Source organism: Mchenga conophoros, linkage group LG22 (genome assembly GCF_057382185.1).
Source record: "Mchenga conophoros isolate Kocher_MC1m ecotype Shallow Benthic linkage group LG22, M_conophoros_male_GT1.1, whole genome shotgun sequence".
In the NCBI taxonomy this organism is placed as follows: domain Eukaryota; kingdom Metazoa; phylum Chordata; class Actinopteri; order Cichliformes; family Cichlidae; genus Mchenga; species Mchenga conophoros.
The window spans coordinates 35,311,263-35,332,912 of NC_140546.1; the positions used below are offsets into that span (position 1 = coordinate 35,311,263).

The 21,650-nt window shown below is 40.8% G+C and overlaps 1 protein-coding gene across 4 annotated transcripts in view; it reads right to left on the reverse strand.

Annotated features, from left to right (window-relative positions):
• Nucleotides 1-21,650, reverse strand: part of phf14 (PHD finger protein 14) — a 144,159-nt gene that overhangs the window by 91,654 nt on the left and 30,855 nt on the right. For all 4 annotated transcript variants that reach the window (XM_085263519.1, XM_085263518.1, XM_085263520.1 and 1 more), the window contains exons 10-11: nucleotides 20,405-20,511; nucleotides 17,104-17,199 (exon numbers count right to left, since the gene is read on the reverse strand). In XM_085263519.1, the coding sequence (XP_085119645.1) occupies nucleotides 17,104-17,199; nucleotides 20,405-20,511 (203 nt within the window). The remainder of the gene's footprint in view (nucleotides 1-17,103; nucleotides 17,200-20,404; nucleotides 20,512-21,650) is intronic.

Below are 21,650 nucleotides of genomic sequence, written 5' to 3' on the forward strand. Positions count from 1 at the left end.
GTCATAACTTGACAGAGAAAAGCCATGTGGGTCTGAGCCATTCAACTGAGCTAATGTTAGCCACAGCAGGCATGGATACAGCTGAGCCCACACTCCTGAATAATCCTGAAAGAGCTTTGTGACTTCAGAAAAGATAACAACGAACAATATGCGGATATTAAACGTGGGGTTAAGAAGGCAGAAGGAGGAATCTAAGAGACCGAGACAGTGCTACAATCGGCATCAACACTAATTATGAAAGAAGAGGTTCTTTGGAGAGCATGACAGAAGAAAGAGGTGTTTTATGAAGGGGTCGTGGACTCACCTATGTAAGGATGGCGCCAAAGCAACAAGAGAAATGATGACAACACTGTGCTAAAACCTACAGCCACCCCAGATCAAGAAGAGATCCACTTGAGAAGCTTCAGGTGTTCAGGAGAGATATGATGATGACCGAAGATCTCGGATTGTTTTACAAATCTGATATTTTAGTAAGACTGGTGATTCCTCTCTGGAAACATGACTATGGAGACATTATATAATAATATGTGTTCAACAAAATTTCATGCTAAATGGAAAGACATTGAACTCTCAATGATGAAAGACCCACCAACCCAAGCAATTTTAGCTCATACGAATTTAGATATACATCTTGAGATGACTGAAAACCCATGAATCAAAAGTCATCGTCTGATGTGTTTTTTCATAACTCCAAAGCAAATGGTACATCTTGACACAGGTACATTGAACTGTTGGAGGTTATGTCGTGTATTGGCACATATTTTGGGACAGCCCAAATATTAAACTCTTATGGCTCAACAAAGCTTTAATCAGTATATTTAAGGTAAATAATATTCCTTTAGAATTTTCCACCATATTCTTGGGAAATTCAGATAATTTGCAGGACCTAATAAATAAATATCTTTGGGTTGGGTTGGCCTCTAGAGCCAGACTTTGTTGAAGTCTCTGCTGTTTAGAAATTTGGAGTAACATTCCTTATCTCTTTTGGGCTTTATGATCCCTTTTGGGCTTAGCATCAGGGGAAAAAGTAAACAATGTTAACTATAGCCACCATTAGTTCACGAGGTAGATATAGGGTCTGAATTTAATTGACATGGCCTTTAAGTCTGGTAAGCAATTACCATCTATAATTCTGTGGTTATGTCAACAGACCTGGAGTATATAATCACAGAACCCCCCACCCCTTCCAAAGTCTTTGTTGCAGTCCCGGAGCTTTAAGGTCTGGAGCAGTAGCTCCACTTAGGCATTGGGGACTTATGGATGGAGCCTGGATTCAATCAATAGACAACACTCCTGGACAAAACAGCTATAGTAAATCTCTGATTAAAGTTCTTCCGTGTTGTTTGAGAGGGATCTGGCATCGGTGAGGTAGATTGATGGAAACGGGGGTTTGTGCTGCTGCTTTCGCAGCTGGACATGACTGCCAGCTCTGCATCCCTGCTTCTGTTTCCTCTTCCTCCGCCGCCTGTGTCGCTTGCTGTTCCTGACAACCCACAGAATGCCCAGTGGTCTCACAATCTTAGGTGGGATACTGTGGGTCCAATCCAGATTAACACTTTTGGCTCTATCCTGGCCATTTGTGGCCACTTCACTTTTATTTTTTTCAACCATTTCCATTCTGTTAATGCAAATGGAATGAAACTTCCCAAAGGTCTACATTTTTTTAAAGATTTTTCAATTTTCAACATCAGCTCCTTAATAATGTCAATAATATTCACTATACACCAAATTGTTCCTCTTGGCTCTATCGTGGCCATTTTTGGCCAATTGAAACCCATTATAACCACCTTTTTTGATTCCTTGTTATTGACAGTACTAAATCATACAATTTAGGTAAATTTTCTTTCATTCTAAACTCAACACATGAAAATTTTAGTTTTTAAAGTTTTTTTTACCAAATTACATCATTTACCCATTTTTGGCCAAACAAGCAATTTAATGTAGTATTCCTTTTTTTTTTTTTTTTGCCTGTCCCGTTTGCCATCAGAATTATTGTCTAAAGGCGAAGAAAGATACCCAACGGATTTACTTACAGCCAGGCTACCAGGTCAGTAACCCACATCTGTCAGCACAGACCCTCCCCTCGCCCCAGCCACGAGGAAACAATCACCTAAGAGCCAATAGAGCCCCTAATAGGCCATGACCGCTACCCCGGGTTGAGCCCCCCAAGGAAGATGCTCATGTAATATTCCTAGTTTCTAGTAGCGGCCTTTGATGGCTTATCACACTCCAACAGACCAAAAGAATGACACAATTTTGACATAGGTTTGATCTTAAGGATCTAATAGTTTGTGCTTGTGCATGACATTGCAGCACAAACATGTATTTGCAAGATAGACTGGAATAAATTATGACGCATCAAATATTACACAGGTTGCAGTGAATTTCTGTCGATGCAGACTGTTGAGCTTTGAGGTTCCCAGTCAAACTTTTACTCTTGTATTTTTCATGAAAAGATACCATACCCAAAATATCAACTCCCAAAAAAAAGAAAACCCGATCAAAGGACATTTTGCAGAGTTCAAAGCTGCAGCTGCAGCTGCAGCGCAAACGACAACAAACACTATTTATAAACGTGTCCTGGAGTTTATGCAGGTGCAGACAGGCTTACTTACAGCAGTAGCACTTCCAGATCATTTATTCTGGCAATATGGCAAGAAGGTCATCACTGCTACAAGCACTGTCTATATGATCTGGTCAGAGAGCAAGGACAGCAGCAGTCATCTGTCCTTGAAGAAAAGACATCTGCCCAAGATGAAGAAACTTCCTCTCCAGATGATGAGAGGACAATCTCCAAAGAGGCTGACCACATTACCATGATGAGTACTAGCTAGTGCCGGAATCCTCTTCTGGGGTTTTTGTTTTTGTCTTTTCGTTTTTTTGTTTGTTTGTTTTTTCTTTTTTCTTTGGGGGGGGGGGGGGGGGGGGGGGTCTTTTGCTATTAGATAATATTTAATAAAACTATTTTGTTACAACCGGAAAACCGTGTGGGTCCCACTAACTGAAGAGAGACTGCTCTACAATCCAATACCTACTGGTATCAAACCAGGGCTCACCCTGTATGCAGTTTCCTGCATTAGCAGCCTGAGATCTACTTTTGACTTTTTTAAAACAAAGGCGGTCTTTTAGCTGCTGTGCACCCTTACGAACTTGCACGGGAGGCGAAGGCGTGAGGATTGTAGATGAAGTGGAGATGTGAGCCTTAACCAGAATAAAGCAATACATAGCATGTTGGATGACAACACTGGAAGTTCTCAGGAAGTAAAAAAAGGCATGGGGTTCAGACTCCAACTGACGGAGGAGCTCCAAGGACAACGTCTTTCCTTCGGTCACATTGGCAGAGGAACTCCTCAGATGAAAACTGGCACAGGGGAAACAACCCAGAGCTTCCTCCCCAGCTCCTCCAGTTGCAACAGTGGAAGATTTTGTTGTCTGTCTTTGGCTTCACCAAAACTACCACGGCGATATCCCACATGCTAAAGCAACAGAGGAATGTGCTTCTTTTGACCACAACGCACAAGGAACCAGCAGTTAGTGATGGGGATTAGAGGAAGCCTGGAAGCAAGAAGCAATCCTGGACTACAATAGGCACAAATACAGCTTGGATAACTTAGAGAGGATGCTGGCACCTTGAGTTGTAGAAGGAAAACTAACTGATGGCTGATGGCTCTTTTCTCCAATCTCCTGGATGTCTTGGGATACAATGCCTTTGTCCCACTGGAAACAACTTCACTGAAGTGGGGGAGTCCTCTACAACCTACAAATGAAGAGTGATCCTGGGAGAGCTGGGGCACATGCTGGTGACCTCGACAATTTCCGGACACCCTTGTCCCTGATTCTCAACCATTTCTGCCATTGATATCAAGACACAGTAGTCTGAACCAGAGTGTGACCCACACCCCACCATCAAAATGAGAAGAAGGTGCAAAAGGTGCACCTCCAGGAACAGCAGCCCCTCAGGTTTAGAAAGTGTGCCTACAAAAACCACTCTACTGTGGTTAGCACATCTTGCTGCTAATGAGGATGCATACAGAAGCACACACACTGGAATATAAATTTTGATCATTTTTGTGGTTATTTGGTCATTAAATTGCCTTTCTGGCCACTAGCACACCATGTGTGATTTTCTTTTTGGCCATTCATCCAAAAAAATTAAATAACGTAAAAATAAATAATTGTTACTGTTACTGGTACTGCCCTGCAATGATGATTAAAAAAAAAAAAAAAAAGAGGTTTCATCATTCATATGCTAAAAAATGTGAACTTTGAACATTGCTATTTTCACCCAAAAGCGTAGTAATAATACGTAATCTGACTGGTATGCAAGGGTATAATTTCTGAATTTGAATTATAGTTTGGTTTTCATGACTAGGACCAGTGTTAATTTAAAAAAATCAAGTCAATGAAAGTAGAAAAATGTTTTAATATATATTAATTTTATAGCATTTTGTGAACGTAAACAGGAGGTGCCCATTTTTTTGTATTTTTTTGTTTTTCTGTCACTGCACAAAAAACAAAGATGCATAAAATTCATTAATATTTTTAATTATTGCTATGCATCAAACCTCCACCATGGTTAGAAAAGAAATCATTTTGCATGTATTATTTTTTTTTAAAAAAAATAGATTTTATGATTTTATCCCTATGTAAATAATTACAATTATGTGATTTAACTGGCATTTAAAGGGTTAAAATTCTGAATTTGAATGAAATTTTAATTTTCCTGAATAACACTGCTGCCAATTTAAAAAATTAAGTCAATGAAAGTGGATTATTTTTTTTTATATATATATTAATTTTATAGCATTTTGTAAATGTAAACAAGGGGTGGCCATTTTTGGCCACGAACAAGCTGAGAGGGAGTTTTTATGTTTTTGCTCTCCCTGCACAAAAATAATGCATTATAATCAATGTTGATGTGAATCAATTACATGTCGGAAGTGTGATTTTATCATGGTGGAAGCAAAACAGCAAAAGTAAGAGGAAATTCCTGACGATGTTTATGTGAAGCGAAATGTGAATCATAGTTTCGATCTACTTTCTCTGCTGGTTCAATCAATTTTGGTTGGAGGGAGATAAAACCTGCAGCTTCAGAATCTAGCGCAGATACACAAAGCACCTGCCACCTTTTCAAAATCAGTGAGCTGTCGGCTTTCAGCCCCAACGGCGTGTCCGTGTGTATGTGCCGTCAGGTGAGAAAGGCGACAGCTCACTGATTCGGATGCGTTGGGTCCGCGTTTTGTGTTTACGTCTTTGTGCAGAATCTGTGTACCAGCTCTCATTTACTGTTTTAGCTGTTTGGCGGTTGTAGAAATTTTGTGAGGTTTAACCTGAGATTCTGGCGGTTTGGACAAAATAAATTTATATTTAAAAATCGATTCAGGATTTTAATGAATCGATATCACGTTATCCAATCCAGAATCGATTTTAATCGATAATCAAAACCCAACCCTACTGCAAATATATAAAACTGTGAGATTTGAGGTTGTCTTCCACCTAGTACAGTGGACAAACAAACTGGTGTTTAAAGGGTTAAAAATGTAATTTAAGTAATAACTATTTTATATTTATGAAAAGAACTGGAGTTAGTTAAAAAGCTTTGTGGGAAAAAATGGCAAAAAAACAAAAAATTATTAAAATTACAGACCTAATCTGTTGGTGGACACTTTTGGCCACGAACAAGCTGAAAGGGTAGTGATTTTGATCAGACTCAGAAGGTTAAAGTCTGGGTTCGTCCATATGCACCAACATCAGAAACTAACTAATAAATACAAAGAGTGAATAACAGCTCACCAAGTGCTCTATTTGTACAAACAGGTTTCATCGTAGTTGAAGAAGCATTTTAGCTAAACAATTTTACCCACTAACTTGATGCAACAGAAAGCACAGTGAGCATTTATTGAACATCTGTTTGTTTTTGCCTGAGGGTTTGGTCTCAACAATATTAGCTGAAGCAGTCCTTTGCAAGTTTCCTCAAAGCAGAGAAGGGAAAAGGGAACCTGTTGTGTATGGTAGGTGAAAAGCGGCAGCAGATACATTCAAGCCTCCCCTGCATCTCAGGTGTAGTGCTGCCACGCAGGTTAATTAGAAAACTTATCTCGCAGGGATTCAGTCTCTCACTAAACAGACAAGGTTTTCCCCAAGGAAGCTCTAATCTGAGCATTCTCACTCTGCCTGCATCGCTGAAGGAGCATCTCCAGAGGGAAACCTGATAGATGGGAGGGGCAGGTGACCAAAGCACAAGGGCTTGCTGAGGCCATCTCTTTAACTAAAACTAAAGTCTGCCAGGGTGTAAGAACGAGAAAATGTCTCCACTGACAATATAGAGCAGTTTGGTTAACAAGCTTCATCAGACAGATAAAGAAGTTTAAAAGTACACATTTAAACAATGAGTTTGAACAATTTAAATAACAGTTCAGTAAGCTTTTAGGCATCTGGGTTTCTGCCAGACTGTAACCTATCCAAACACAGCGCAAAATGGACACTTGGGTCATATTTGTTCCACTTCAATCATTAATATCACAGCTTATTATTGTCACAGCAATTTATACTTGGTGGTTAAGATAAAGCCATTTTAACCATTGTAGTGGAAAAACACGTAATACATCAAGTATGCATCTTTTTAATCTTGAAAAGATTGAAAATAACTGCACTTAGTAACAACAAGACGTCAAATCCATATGCTTAGTTACGTCATTTGTAAAGATGACCTAAGACTATTGATAACACTTTTAGTTTGTCTTAATTGCAGAACTACGGTCTGCACATGGGTAACTTAAAAAAGTAATTTAATCTAAACGCTAATCATAGCACTCCTGGAATATGACTTCTGATGTTTTTCTTATGAAGTTGCCAGGAGTGCTAAACTTCTAGAGGCGTCAAGAACAAAAGCACTGACTGTGTAGTGGAAGAATGATGACAGTCCCAGTTGGGGACATCCATTTCTGCAAATGCACAGAAGGATGACAAATAGGAGATGAAAATGTGGCAGATAGATGACACAAAGGCATTCACTGCTGTGACTGATGTTGCTACTTAAACAGTGCATGTTCATAATTGGTGATTTATGGCGGTCATTGCAGATTCACTGCCACTCTTGCAAGTTCTTGTACATTCTGCTGCCTCGCCACCATATTAACATCATTTGACAACTTATCTGCTCAGCTCATACTCTCCACGACCACACGTCTAATAAAGCTTTTAATGGATTTACCTGCTGCTTAAACTATATACATAAAATCCTGAATCCTGAGTGGCTCCACCATCCCAGCATTACAGTGATGTAATATTCATTTTCCTCAATAAATTCATGTAAAGAATTTGTGGCATTAGTGGCATTTTCTAATTTCTGATCTGATCTTTTGATATTGTTTAGTATATAAAAGGTACGCAACTGATGAGGCTAAAATTAGCTTTACTTCACTGCAGATCACACGCAGCTCTTCATTTCATTGTCTAAACGTTTAACTAAAACCACATGTGATTTTAATACTTGTGACTTTCTTCACATGAAGAGTAGTAGTGGTGAGGTTTCTCTGGAGCCTTTTCAGAGGTGTGGATATGAGAACTAAAGGCTGTCTGTTAACCGTATGATCAACCTATCCAATATCCACTGCTCTAGGGTCCAGCTAACTTTTCCTTCACAACAAGAGCTGAATAAGCTATTCAGCGACCAGTATTAATCATACAAGTACACCTAATAAGAACCAAATCTCAGACATTTGGCACAACTGTCATTTCAGCATCTTCTTAGAGAGTTTCTGATATATTGTGATTTTTATCCAAGCAACACAGTCAGCTATCTATTTTCTTCCACTTCAATTCAGCATCAGGGGTGACTTTATAATACGAGCAACTAAGGGCACAATTACCCTGTAATTAAATGTAATTTGGAGGTACTTATGGATACTTACAGATACTTTACAAGAAAAGACACATTGCACTGCAAATAACTTTAAGCACGCTGTAAGTCATAAACTGGGAACAACTAAGCTGTAGTGCCTCTTCACCTCACTGTGCAATACCTTTTGTGCAATACTTTTGTAAATAGTCAACGGTGCAATAGACTCAATACTTGAAATGTGCAATTCACTTGTATTTTTATTTTTATTCCTATTTATTCTATTTATCCCCTTCGTATATTTTATTTATATTGTCTCTGTATTTATATATATGTGTAACTTCTGTCGGTGCTGTGCTTTTTTGGAAATCGAATTTCCCAGAGGAACCCACCCGAGGGATTAATAAAGTTCTATCTAATCTAATCTAAAGTAATTTTAATTATGTCATACTTAAATAAATTTTATCGTAATTTCAGAAAAAACAATCAATATTTCCCCATTTTACATTAAGTACGCTTTTCTTTTTGGGGTGACTTAATCTTGCATAACATCTAGGTGTTTTACAGGAACAGAGACAGAAATTGCACTGTAGGAAATCTTAAACATGACATGAAGCACTACATATAAAAAGCTAAATTACATCATGGAGCGATCCTCTTAAACTGATTTTTAGTTTTAGTGTCGTTATTTTCCTCAGAGTTATCGATTCTGTCAGTAGTTAGCCAAGATAAACTAATGTCAGTCTATTAGCTGCAACCAACCAACCACATGACGTAACGTACAGACAGAAGACAGCGCCACACATGTTCTCAATTTTTAACTTTAAGCAGTTCTTTCTTAAATCCAGCTTCACAGACAGTGTTACAATCTACATCAGATTTTGAGAGCAGGGCTCCATGATTAAATTAGCCTTTATATGTTCGGTATTTCTTGTCCTATTTAAGTACACTGTAAGTCATACTAATTACTGAGTAATTCATTTTTAGTACACCACAGAGAGAGGGGTGGCAAAAGCAAAGGAAAAGGCTTTTTATCAGCTGCATGCTTAACTGGACACTAAGTAAGGATCGCCTACATATAATGTAGGCAACTCGCTAGAAAGACAGATTGAGCTGCAGCAAGTTAACGTGATGAAAGCTAGAGCTTTAAATGTACTGACAGTACATGGATGGAAAAGAGCCTAGAAAGGTGGAGGTATGTGCTGTGGAGAAGAGGAGTGAAAGACAGAATGCATGTGTTTAAATGAGTGGGAGATAGTTGTAAGAGTAAAGATGCAAGGAGCAGAGGCAGTGACAGCAGATGAGTTTAAATATCTGGGGTCAACCATACAAAGCAACTGACAGCCCCACAAGAGAGGTGGAGAGAGAAGGATAGCAGCTAAAGAGAATATTACGGTTTACAACTTAGTGAGACGTGTTTTGGATGTATGATTTGGAGACGTGGCCCTGACAGAAATATGGGAGGCCCACCTGGAAGTGGCAGAGCTGAAGTTTCTAAGAATTTTATTAGAAGTGATTAGACTAGAAAGAATTGGAAATGAGTGGACATCAGACAGACAGCTCGATATGAGCAGTTTGGAGGACAAAGAGAGGCAAGGCTGAGATGGTTTGAAGAGAAGAGCACAAAAGGAGCACAAGTGCACAAGAGGCATGGTGGATATAATGGAAAAGGATGCTGATACTAGAGCTGTAAAAGGGGAAGACCACAGAGGAATTTCATGGACGTACCGAAGGACACGCAAAAGATGATGGTAGCGGTGGGGTGAGAAAACTTCTAAAAACACTGGCCCAAAGCAGAAGTGCAAAAAGAAGCACACTATGAATGCACATTTATTTTTGCTACTTTCATTTTACAAAGCTATATTTATGGAGATGTAGTACTATCGTGCTGTCTTGTAAAATATTATGCATGTCCAGATGTCTTCATTTTTAATGGGGACACAGTAATTGTGGAACATTTACAAAAAAAGGTTTCTAAAATGCCTCATAAGTTGCTGGAAACTTAAGGTTTTACTCCTCAGCCTTAAAAAGGTGATGGGGTATCGTTGTCCCCTTGCTGGGTGGAGGGACAGGCAGCATGGACACTTACAAATATACATAGATTAGTGTGTAATTATGTTTTCCAACAAAACTGATGCACACTCATAATCTGAGAATTAATCCAGTAAAAATACACCGGGCAGGCACTGGTGTGTGGAAGCCACCATGTTGATCTGCAATTTTGAATAAAATGGACACCACTGTTTCAGATAATCACGTTATGTCTATGTGGCTAGAGACTGGCTGTATATGTTGCACGTAGTAGTATTGTCACAATTACTTGTTGTCAGCAGATGAGATGCTTAAAGAGAAAGACAGCAAGGAATTTAAATATCACTTTCAGTTTGTATGTTTTCTCAGTTAAACCCACTGACCATAGGAATATTTTCAAATTATGAGATTCGCTTTGATATCATGTGCAGGAAAGAAAATTATCAAATCCTGTTGCAGAGATTATTAAAATGTTGAAGAGTTGTATTTACAACTACACTGGCCACTTTATTAGGTATGACTGTTGAACACTATAGTCTAACCAGCCAATTATATGGCAACAGTTCAGCAGACACGGTCAAAACAGCCTACTGAGATTCAAACCAAGAGTCAGGATAGGGAACAAAGGTCATTTCAATGACTGGTTGTTCAGATATAAGGGAATTTTCCCAGACAACCACCTCTATGGTTTACAGAGGATAGTCCAACAAAAAAAAGGAAAAGCAGGAAAAGGTGATGCCAAGTCTTAAATCATCTCAAAATGGTTCTTTGAACATGACAGTCAGTTCACTCACTTCAAACAGCATCAACCAAGTCTTGATCCAATAGACCAGCACCAGGGGCGTGTAGCTAATGAAATAGCCAGTGAGTGCAGTTGTAATGGCTTGTTCGTAAAAGCTGAAAGGTTTTTTTTTTGTTGTTGTATTTTTTACAGCTTTAATATTTTTGTGTTTCCAAATTATAATCAAAAACATTTATTTTATATCTACTAATGTTCTTAACTGCTTATCCAATTCATAGTTGCTGGAAAGTGGATCCTACGCAAACTGTCATAGGCCAAATAAATTAATTTTGATTTTAATGCTCTAAATCTAATTTCAATCCAATTTTATTTATAAAGCACTTTAAAATACCCAGCACAGGAACAAAGTGCTGTACAGAAACAGCAAAATAAATAAATAAAACACATAAAACATAAAATTAAAACAGCCCTATATTAAAACAAGATAAAACAGCATCGAATCACCTAAAAACAACTGAAATAAAAATAAAAACCAACATCTCACGTGGTGTCAAAGGCCAGGGTAAAGAGGTGGGTTTTCAAGAGTGACTTCAAAACTGTGGAACGAGCTTCCTTTAGAGATTAGACAGGCCAGTTCTGTTTTTGAGCTGCTACAGCAAAAGCACGATCCCCTCTAAATTTACGCCCAGTCCTGGGTACATTCAGGAGCAGCTGATCAGCTGACCTGAGAGAGCGGGTGGGTGTATAAGGCTGTAGCAGCTCAGAGAGATACAATGGGGCTAGGCCATGGAGGGCTTTAAAAGCAAATAAAAGAATTTTAAAATGAATCCTAAAAGAAATGGGCAGCCAGTGAAGCGAAGCTAAAACAGGGAAAATGTGCTCAAACTTTCGAGTGCCAGTTAAAAGACGAGCTGCGGCATTTTGCACCCTCTGTAGATGACTAATATATGATGCGCTGACCCCAATATAAAGTGCGTTACAGTAATCTAGCAGAGTGCTAACAAAGGCGTGGATCACTGTCTCAAAGTGCTGCTGTGAAAGAATTGGGTTTATTTTTGCAGCTGCCTGAGGTGAAAGAAGCTAGATTTTACCACTGCCTTAATTACATTATTAAACTTCAGATCACAGTCCACTTTGACGTAACATACTGGGCCAGGGAATCTACATACACATTGGGGGTCTCAGTGGGGCTACCAAAAACCATCACCTCGGTCTTTTTATCATTGAATTTTAAAAAGTTAACAGACATCCAAGCCTTAATGTCATCGAGACACTGAAGTAATGGCTGTGTAAGGTATCTGCCTTTTTTCTTTAGAGGGACATAGATCTGACAGTCATCAGCATAAAAGTGGAAAGCAATGCCGTGCTTTCTCAGTACAGAACCAAGAGGAAGCAGATATAAAGAGAAGAGGAGGGGGCCTAGAACTGAGCCCTGTGGGACACCACACAAGAGGGGAGCGGAGGACGACACACAGTAACCGAGGCTGACACAAAAAGTTCACCCTGCCAAGTAGGACCTGAACCACTCCAGTGCTGTGCCCCTAATGCCCACCCTGTGCTCCAAACGAGAGAATAAAATGGCATAATCCACGGTATCAGACGCAGCTGTCAAATCTAAAAGCACAAGAACAACACAGTCCCCAGCATCAGTCGCTAAAAATATGTCATTAAAAACTTTTAAAAGGGCTGATTCAGTGCTATGAAAGGGTTTCAAACCAGATTGGAAAACCTCTAACACATTTTGCTTTTCCAGGAAGGCTGTTATTTGGCTGTAAACTACCTTTTCAAGAATTTTGGAAAGAAAAGGTAGTTTGGAGATAGGCCTGTAATTTGCAAGAACCGTAGGATCAGGAGCAGGTTTTTTAATCAGGGGTTTGACTACTGCATGTTTAAAATCTTTAGGGACAACACCTGACATCAGACTATGGTTTACCAGCTCAAGAACCAAAGGACCAACTGTAGGTAACACCTCTTTTGAAAGTCGAGGAGGGACATCATCATTTGGAGACCCTGCAGGCTTAAGATGACCAACAGTCTCCTTTAAAAAGGACAGAGTCACAGGCTCAAACCTGTCAAAGACAGAGCAGGAAACATAGACTGAGAGGTCATGAGCACAAGGAGAGATTTGAGCCCTTGTGGAAGAGACCTTCTCAATAAAAAAGTGTAAAAAATTTTCACAAAAGAAAAACATCTACTACAGACTGCTGTGGAAATCATGTACGTCACTGCTCTCTCTATGCTGCTGCTAAATGGGCAATCACTGTATATCAGACTTTCCCGTTGGTTGACTTCTATCTAAATCTCTCTTTTTTGCAATTTATGTAGCTACTTTGCACTTAATGCATACATATTATTAAAATTTGGACTATGATGTTTGTATTGATGTATTACATGCTGTAATGCTCCCGAAAATGGCACTACAGCATGTAAAAGGCGTCTCACCTGAGACGCCTTTGTTCTCTGGCCCTGGAGGCCGCAAACGCCGACGCAGAGGGAGAAGATCTGGCGTTCTGGTTCGACTGAGACGGCGCACTAACAGACCACCGTTACCCAGTTTATTACTGGCTAATGTGCAGTCTCTGGAGAACAAGCTGTGCGAGCTTCGGGCACGGATCTCATTCCAGCGAGAGATGCGGGACTGCTGCGTGATCTGCCTCACAGAAACCTGGCAATCGGACAAGGTACCGGACTCCGCAATACAACTACCGGGGTTCTCCGTGCATCGCGCGGACAGGTCACAGGATCTTACTGGGAAAAGCAGAGGCGGTGGTGTGTGTTTCATGATCAACAACAGCTGGTGTGATTATGCGAACGTGCACCCGGTCAAATCCTTCTGCTCACCGGACCTGGAGTACCTGATGATTAAGTGCCGGCCATTCTGGCTACCGAGGGAATTTACAGCAGTGATTATTACGGCTGTTTACATTCCCCCACAAGCCGACACTGACCGAGCACTCAGGGAACTGTACAGCGCGATCAGCAGCGAGGAAACCGCACACCCAGAGGCAGCGTTTATCACAGCCGGAGACTTTAATAAGGGAAACCTGAAGAAAGTCTCACCCAAACTCCACCAACACATCCTTTTCAACACACGTGGAAACCGGCTACTCGACCACTGCTACACCTCTTTCCGGGATGCGTACAAAGCCCTCCCCCGCGCCCCATTCGGCCAATCAGATTACCGCTCCATCCTGCTCCTGCCCGCCTACAGGCAGAAGCTGAAACAGGAAGCTCCAACCCGGAGGGCGGTGCACTGTTGGACGGACCAATTGGAGTCTGCGCTGCGGGACTGTTTTGATCACGCGGACTGGGAAATGTTTCACGTGGCTGCTAGGGACATTGACGAGTACACAGACTCAGTCTGCGGATTTATCAGGAAATGCGTGGAAGATGCCGTCCCATCCAGAACAGTTAAATCCTTCCCAAATCAAAAACCCTGGATTAACGGAGATGTTCGCGCGGCACTGGCGGCATGGAGCACCGCCTTTGCCTCCGCGAACACATCGGACTACAAACACGCACATTACCAACTCCGGAAGACGATCAAAGCAGCCAAACGCGAGTACAGGGACAGGGTGGAGCAACAGTTTGACAACCCTCGGAGTATGTGGCAGGGACTAAACACGATCACAGACTTTAGAGGGAAAACCAGCACACCGCAGACCACGGCCTCTCTGTGTGAGGATCTAAACGTATTCTACGCTAGATTCGACACAGCGAACACCATGAGACCGGACAGTGTGCGCACCGCGGATGACGTCAGTGCGCACACTGTGTCTGAGGAGGATGTGCGGAAGTGCTTCAGGAAGGTGAACGCACGCAAAGCTACTGGTCCGGACGGGATTCCCGGCCGCGTCCTCGGGTCATGCGCGGCTCAGCTGGCTGGAGTGTTCACGCACATCTTCAACCTTTCCCTCTCTCTGTCTGTAGTCCCAGCCTGCTTCAAAATGGCCACCATCGTCCCTCTACCCAAATCCTCCACCATCTCCTCATTGAACGACTGGCGACCTGTAGCCCTGACCCCCATCGTAAGCAAATGCTTCGAGAAGCTGGTCAGGGACTTCATCCGCTCTGCACTACCCGACTCACTGGACCCTCTACAGTTCGCATACCGCCACAACAGGTCCACTGATGATGCCATAGCCCTGACACTACATACTGCCCTGTCACACCTGGAGAAGAGAGACACGTATGTGAGAATGCTGTTTGTAGATTACAGCTCAGCATTCAATACCATCGTTCCCTCGAAGCTGGACAGGAAACTGCAGGATCTAGGACTGAGCAGCTCCCTCTGCAGCTGGATCCTTAGCTTCCTGTCTGACAGACGCCAAGTGGTCAGACTGGGCAGCATCACCTCATCCCCCATCACACTGAACACTGGTGCTCCACAGGGGTGTGTACTGAGCCCTCTCCTGTACTCACTCTACACCTACGACTGCACAGCCACTAACAACTCCAACATCATCGTGAAGTTTGCGGACGACACTACAGTGGTGGGTCTTATCACCAATGGTGATGAGACGGCTTATAGGGAGGAGGTCAGCGCCCTGACCCACTGGTGTCAAGACAACCATCTCACCCTCAACGTCGCAAAGACAAAGGAGTTGATAGTGGACTTCCGGAGGTGCAGAGAAGTACACACCCCCATCACCATCAACGGCGCTGCTGTGGAGAGAGTGAGCAGCTTCCGGTTCCTTGGAGTACATCTGGCTGAGGATCTTACGTGGTCAGTACACACAAACAAAACAGTGAAGAAGGCGCAGCAGCGCCTCTTCTTTCTCAGGAGACTGAAAAGATTCGGCATGAGCCCCCGCATCCTCAGGACCTTCTATCACTGTGCCATTGAGAGCATCCTCACTGGATGCATCACCACCTGGTATGGCAACAGCACCGCCTACAACTGCAAAGCTCTCCAGCGAGTAGTGCGGTGCTCTGAACGGATAATTGGAGGTGAGCTTCCCTCCCTCCAAGACATCTACAGGAAGCGGTGCCTGAGGAAAGCGGGGAGGATCATCAAGGACTCCAGTCACCCCAGCCATAAACTGTTCAGACTGCTTCCATCAGGAAGGAGGTTCTGCAGCATCCGGTCCCGTACCAGCAGACTGAGAGACAGCTTCTTCCATCAGGCCATCAGACTGCTGAACACGTCATAGACACCTCAGCTTCACTACTGGAACTTTAACATTATGCACTCCATACTGTACAGTAATGCCACTTGTTTTGCACATGTCTCACTCTGTATATTTTTATATATTTTATTTATTGTTTACTCTATTTAATTTGTAAAATATGTGTACACACACACACACACACACACACACACACACACACACACACACACACACACACACGTAGAAAAATATTTAGTATACACATCCAGAAATGCATATACTATTATATATTGTACATATATTTATTAGTTTCAGATGTAGCCATTCTTGTATTTTGCTTGTTTACATTATTGTATTTTGCACAACTCTGTTGCTTGTGAAGCTCGCACACAAGAATTTCACTCACATGTGCTGTACCAATGTACCTGCACATGTGATGTGACAATAAAAGTGATTTGATTTGATTTGATTAAAAATGTAAAGATAAGCTCTGGCGGACTTGGTTCTATGGTAGTTCTTGAAGGGTTAATGAATCAAGGGTACAGAATTGGAGGAACCAAGAAGAATGAGTTGAGTATAGTTTGACTTATCTGACTGTTTTGCTTCACTTAATGCGCCTTATAGTCCGGTGCGCCTTGTGGTGCGAAAAATACAGTAATCATAAGGAACTGAATTGTCAGAAATAATTATTCAAGTTCAAGTCCATTTTAAACGAGCAAGACAAAGGAGCAAGTGATTGTTTCAAGAGCAACATTAAAAACAATCTGCTATTGCATATTATTCACTTATATTTGGTTTTTTACTTGTTATATTGTTATGTGTTGTATTTGTTGCACCTTTCTCCCAGGTCTCCCTTGGAAAAGAGATTTTAATTTCAATGAGAATTTTTACTTGGATAAATAAAGGATAATAAATGAAAACTTCTACTGTTGTATGTAAAGCTGGATATCACTCAGGAAGGAGAAAGCTTTAGTGAGCTATCCGATTGGTTGGCATGACCCTGAAAAAAAATATGCTGACAGTCTGAGGTTTTTGGACACTTACCCACAATTAAGACACAACTGCCACATTGAAAAGAAAAAAAAACTCCATAGTCTTTCAGAGCCTAAGTATTGTTTTGTATTGTGCTATATTGTTAAAGCTCATTTTTATGGGTTAAGAAATTGTTTCATGTTCTTGTTTTTAATTCAAATGAAATCAAAACAACTTATTATTACAGGCTCAGATGACTTTGAATAAAAGTATGATATGGATAACCCATTCACCTAAATCAATACTTCAATCAAAAGAGTAAATCATTAACAAGATGCTTCCTGAGACTTTGTTTAAACAACAGCTAATACATGTGTTGGAAAAAAACAATGGTTGAACAAACGTACCTGGCCCAGGATGCCGCCGAGCAGACTCCACGTGGCTTGGCCTTCACTTCGCAGCTTTCCATTTGCATTCAGCAGTTCCTCCAGAAACTCACAGAGCTGGAGGGAGACAAATGGAAACAAACTGTGGCCCTGATCATATAACATGTGATAATTTTTTTCCCTTTCTAATAAACCTAAAGAATAACTGTTTTGAGTAAGAGGAAAAAAGTTGAATCCATAAGCATTTACCATTCACAAGGATGAAACAACAATATAAACATCGGTCTCAACCTGTGTGTTAGCTGGGTCAGGAATAGAATCCTTTTTTATTGTCACTGTACATGTACAACGAAATTGCTTCACTCCAACTGTTCAGGTAGAAAATATAAATAGTACAACAGCAGGAATATTTAACAAACTTGAGAAACATAAAAACATGAGAGCTATATACAAACAGGAGGAAGGCACAGTATAGAAAAGGCGCACATAAAAAGAACAGGTTGTGGTACGAGGCTAACCTAACTAAGGTCAAATTCAATTTTTTCAAATTTCAAAAACAGACCAACTTGTCTCTTATTCGTCTCAAACTAGGGAATGTAAAACATTTGATCTTCCATCCATCAGTAACCTAAAGAGTAATGATCATTTTGATTGGTTTTTTTCATTTTAAAGGTTATCAACCTAACTAAACAATTCTCCTAGAAACTAGTCAAAGGAGCTTGCAAAGAAAAGCGTCTGGACTTCTTTAAGTTGCTTGAAGACGTTTCACCTCTCATCCAAGAAGCTTCTTCAGTTCTAAGGTCAAATGGTGGAGAGTCCCAGATATAAACCTAGTGGGAGTTTCCCCCCACAGAGGGACAAAAGGACCCCCTGATGATCCTCTAATCGCCTGAGCCAAGGTGTGAAACTGGGTGTGGGTCCCAATCAGCCAGGGTTTCGTGTGAGTTCATTGTGAAACCTGGCCCCACCTTATCATGCGAATGATTCGCACACTTTTCTTTGCAAGCTCCTTTGACTACGATGACCTGGATGACTGAGAACCTTCACAGACTCCTAGAAACTAATTAGGTACTGCCATACATGTGACTGGGAGTAAAAGGGCAAGAAAGAGTTGTCCTGTGCATCCTTTCATGTTATCCAGGGCATTTACAAGTTTGGCCAGGAGCTTAACACACCATGCTAAGCAATGTTCTTAAGAGACAACCCCCTCTATGGTTTAAATACCTAGGAACTGAAGAGGTCTCTTGAATGAAAAGTAAAATGTCTTCACAAAACTTAAAGAAGTCCAGTAGCTCACATGTTCCCATTATGTAAAAAGTGAACGATAACAGTTTGACAAGCATACAATTGAATTTCTTCCCCAAGGAGGTGTTTCCTGAAGAGCTGTTAGCCAGACCTTTTGTGATATGTGCACAACGGCCATGCTAACGTTCTGTGGCACGTGAACATCAATTTTGCACTCAAATATAAACAACTGAAACTGTTTCATACTATCACTGCATATGATTTGCAACTGGTAACCCCTTTGTCCAGGTTAACACTGTACTGTTCTCCACTAGTGTCCATTAGTCAAAGCTTAACTTGTAATGGTATTTTCTCCAAAGCCCAAGCCATCTGACAGCAACTCAGGCAGTGCAATTAGCAATACACACTCCATTAATAACGCTTAACATGCATGGCAGAAGACTGAATGCAACATTAACTCTGACTTCTACTTTGCCATTGTATTCCCTTCCTCATGCTGACAGACGGAGTGGCAGGCTTACTGCAGAGGTCATATGTCTGAAGAGAAACATGAAGGCTGCACACAGAGAACTCCTAAATTCAACCTTCTCTCATGGCACAACAAAGCTTTAAAATCCATTAAAATGGTTTAAAATGTGTTGAAAGATTTGTACAACTGAAGTTCAAGTTTACAAATACTGGTATCCACTGTTGACTCCCCTCAGCCTCCTAGTAGTCGGCATAAATACGCTGGGTGCCTTAATTCTTGAGTTATCGTATTCACAAGATTTATTTTTAGAAAACGTCAGATAATCTCTGACCTTGATTTAAACTCGACTGAGATTTTTAGTAGATGCGCTAAAATAGCACGAATGTGAATCCTAGGTGAATTCCTTCCTGCAATATCACACTCACAAGATTTTCAGAAACGACATCTGACCTTGAGGTGAAGGTCACTGAAATTCAATGAGATTTTCAGTACAGTTTTTACAGCTGAGGGGTTAAAAAAAAGAAAGAAGACTGAAAACGCTTAACCACCTGCTTTGATAATATCACTACATTTTTTTCACCACATTCATTTTAATGTTTCCTTCAAGCAAACCTTTTGGAAAGATGTACCTTTTTTGGTGTGTTGCTTGGACACTATTCAGTATATTCAGTTTTTTGCTACCACAACAACATCACTTTCTCCATGAGAAAACCTGCATATATTAATGAAATGGGCCCATGTGAGCTGTCAATATGAACAGCAATGTCAGCTGTTGACTAAAGCTTTGTTCTTTCTAAACTTGAAATCAGATCAAATCACTCCACCATCATTCCATGTACATCGGTGTATCCATCCCAGATTCAAACTTCCACTGAGGATTTTACAATCAGTCAACATGTGAGTGGAGTATAGAAATTCGACATTTTACTACAGTACTACAATTAAGTGTTAACGAATCACAGCCTTTTTTATGCAAAGTCCCTCAATTTCAGAAGCTCAAAAGTAACTGGTTAGTTAACCTCAACCTGTTCTGTCATTATGCAACGACAGACAAAAGAACGGAAGATTGTTCAAAATGTTAAACTTGTGTTTGGCAGTTGGTTACTGGAAATGAGGTCCAAAGAGATGCTAAAGCATTTAGCGTCATTTAGGACAAGTTCAATATTCAATATGATCAATCTGTATATATTTATAGATTTCATAATTTCCTTGTGTGACCAATAAACTTCATCCATCTATCCCATAATTCAGTCTGTAATTGAGATTTTGCAAGAAGTTGCACACTACTGATGGCACTCAAAAACAGAAGTACAGATTACAGTTTGCCTGGAAATAACTAAGAACATTAACTTGTACCAGAATGATGAGAAGACATATTAGTACGGAAAAGAAAATGAACAGTTCATTGTCTAAAACAGACCTTACTGTCTGTCAAATATGCTGCAAGCAACATTAAGACATGGGCACGTATATCAGGTCACTGCTGCAGATAAAAGTAGCAGTAAAACTTTTCTGTTGTTTTTGCACTAAAGGATTTCTTTTTGAAACTAGCGTATAATTAAAACAAATTTTTAAATATAGCAATTGTGTTTGAACTGTGTCACTCACCTTGTTATACTCGACGTGTAGTTTTTCTTGTTCATTCTCCAGCTTATCTTTAAGGTTTTTCTGCTCTGAAATGTTATCCTGGATCTGGATCATTCTCATGTTCCGCTCTGAGTAGTTTTTTTTTTTTTTAAAAAGGAAGAAAAGGGGGATACAAAAAGTGATTAATGAAGTTAAAGGAGCAGAAGGGGCAATGTTGGCAAATGATGCTACATTAGGTTCTAAAGGATAACGGAAGAATGGTGGAGAAGGAAAATATAAATCTAGTACAACTGCTGCTTTTTCAATGTAGGCTGTCTACATAAAAGCAATAACACCATCGCTACCACATTTAACGATACATACAGTGGCTTGCAAAAGTATTCGGCCCCCTTGAACTTTACCACATTTTGTCACATTACAGCCACAAACATGAATCAATTTTATTGGAATTCCACGTGAAAGACCAACACAAAGTGGTGCACACGTGAGAAGTGGAACGAAAATCATACATGATTCCAAACATTTTTTACAAATAAATAACTGCAAAGTGGGGTGTGCGTAATTATTCAGCCCGCTTTGGTCTGAGTGCAGTCAGTTGCCCATAGACATTGCCTGATGAGTGCTAATGACTAAACAGAGTGCACCTGTGTGTAATCTAATGTCAGCTGCTCTGTGACGGCCTCAGAGGTTGTCTAAGAGAACATTGGGAGCAACAACACCATGAAGTCCAAAGAACACACCAGACAGGTCAGGGATAAAGTTATTGAGAAATTTAAAGCAGGCTTAGGCTACACAAAGATTTCCCAAGCCTTGAACATCCCACGGAGCACTGTTCAAGCCATCATTCAGAAATGGAAGGAGTATGGCACAACTGTAAACCTACCAAGACAAGGCCGTCCACCTAAACTCACAGGCCGAACGAGGAGAGCGCTGATCAGAAATGCAGCCCAGAGGCCCATGGTGACTCTGGACGAGCTGCAGAGATCTACAGCTCAGGTGGGGGAATCTGTCCATAGGACAACTATTAGTCGTGCACTGCACAAAGTTGGCCTTTATGGAAGAGCGGCAAGAAGAAAGCCATTGTTAACAGAAAACCATAAGAAGTCCCGTTTGCAGTTTGCCACAAGCCATGTGGGGGACACAGCAAACATGTGGAAGAAGCTGCTCTGCTCAGATGAGACCAAAATGGAACTTCTTGGCCAAAATGCAAAACGCTATGTGTGGCGGAAAACTAACACTGCACATCACTCTGAAAACACCATCCCCA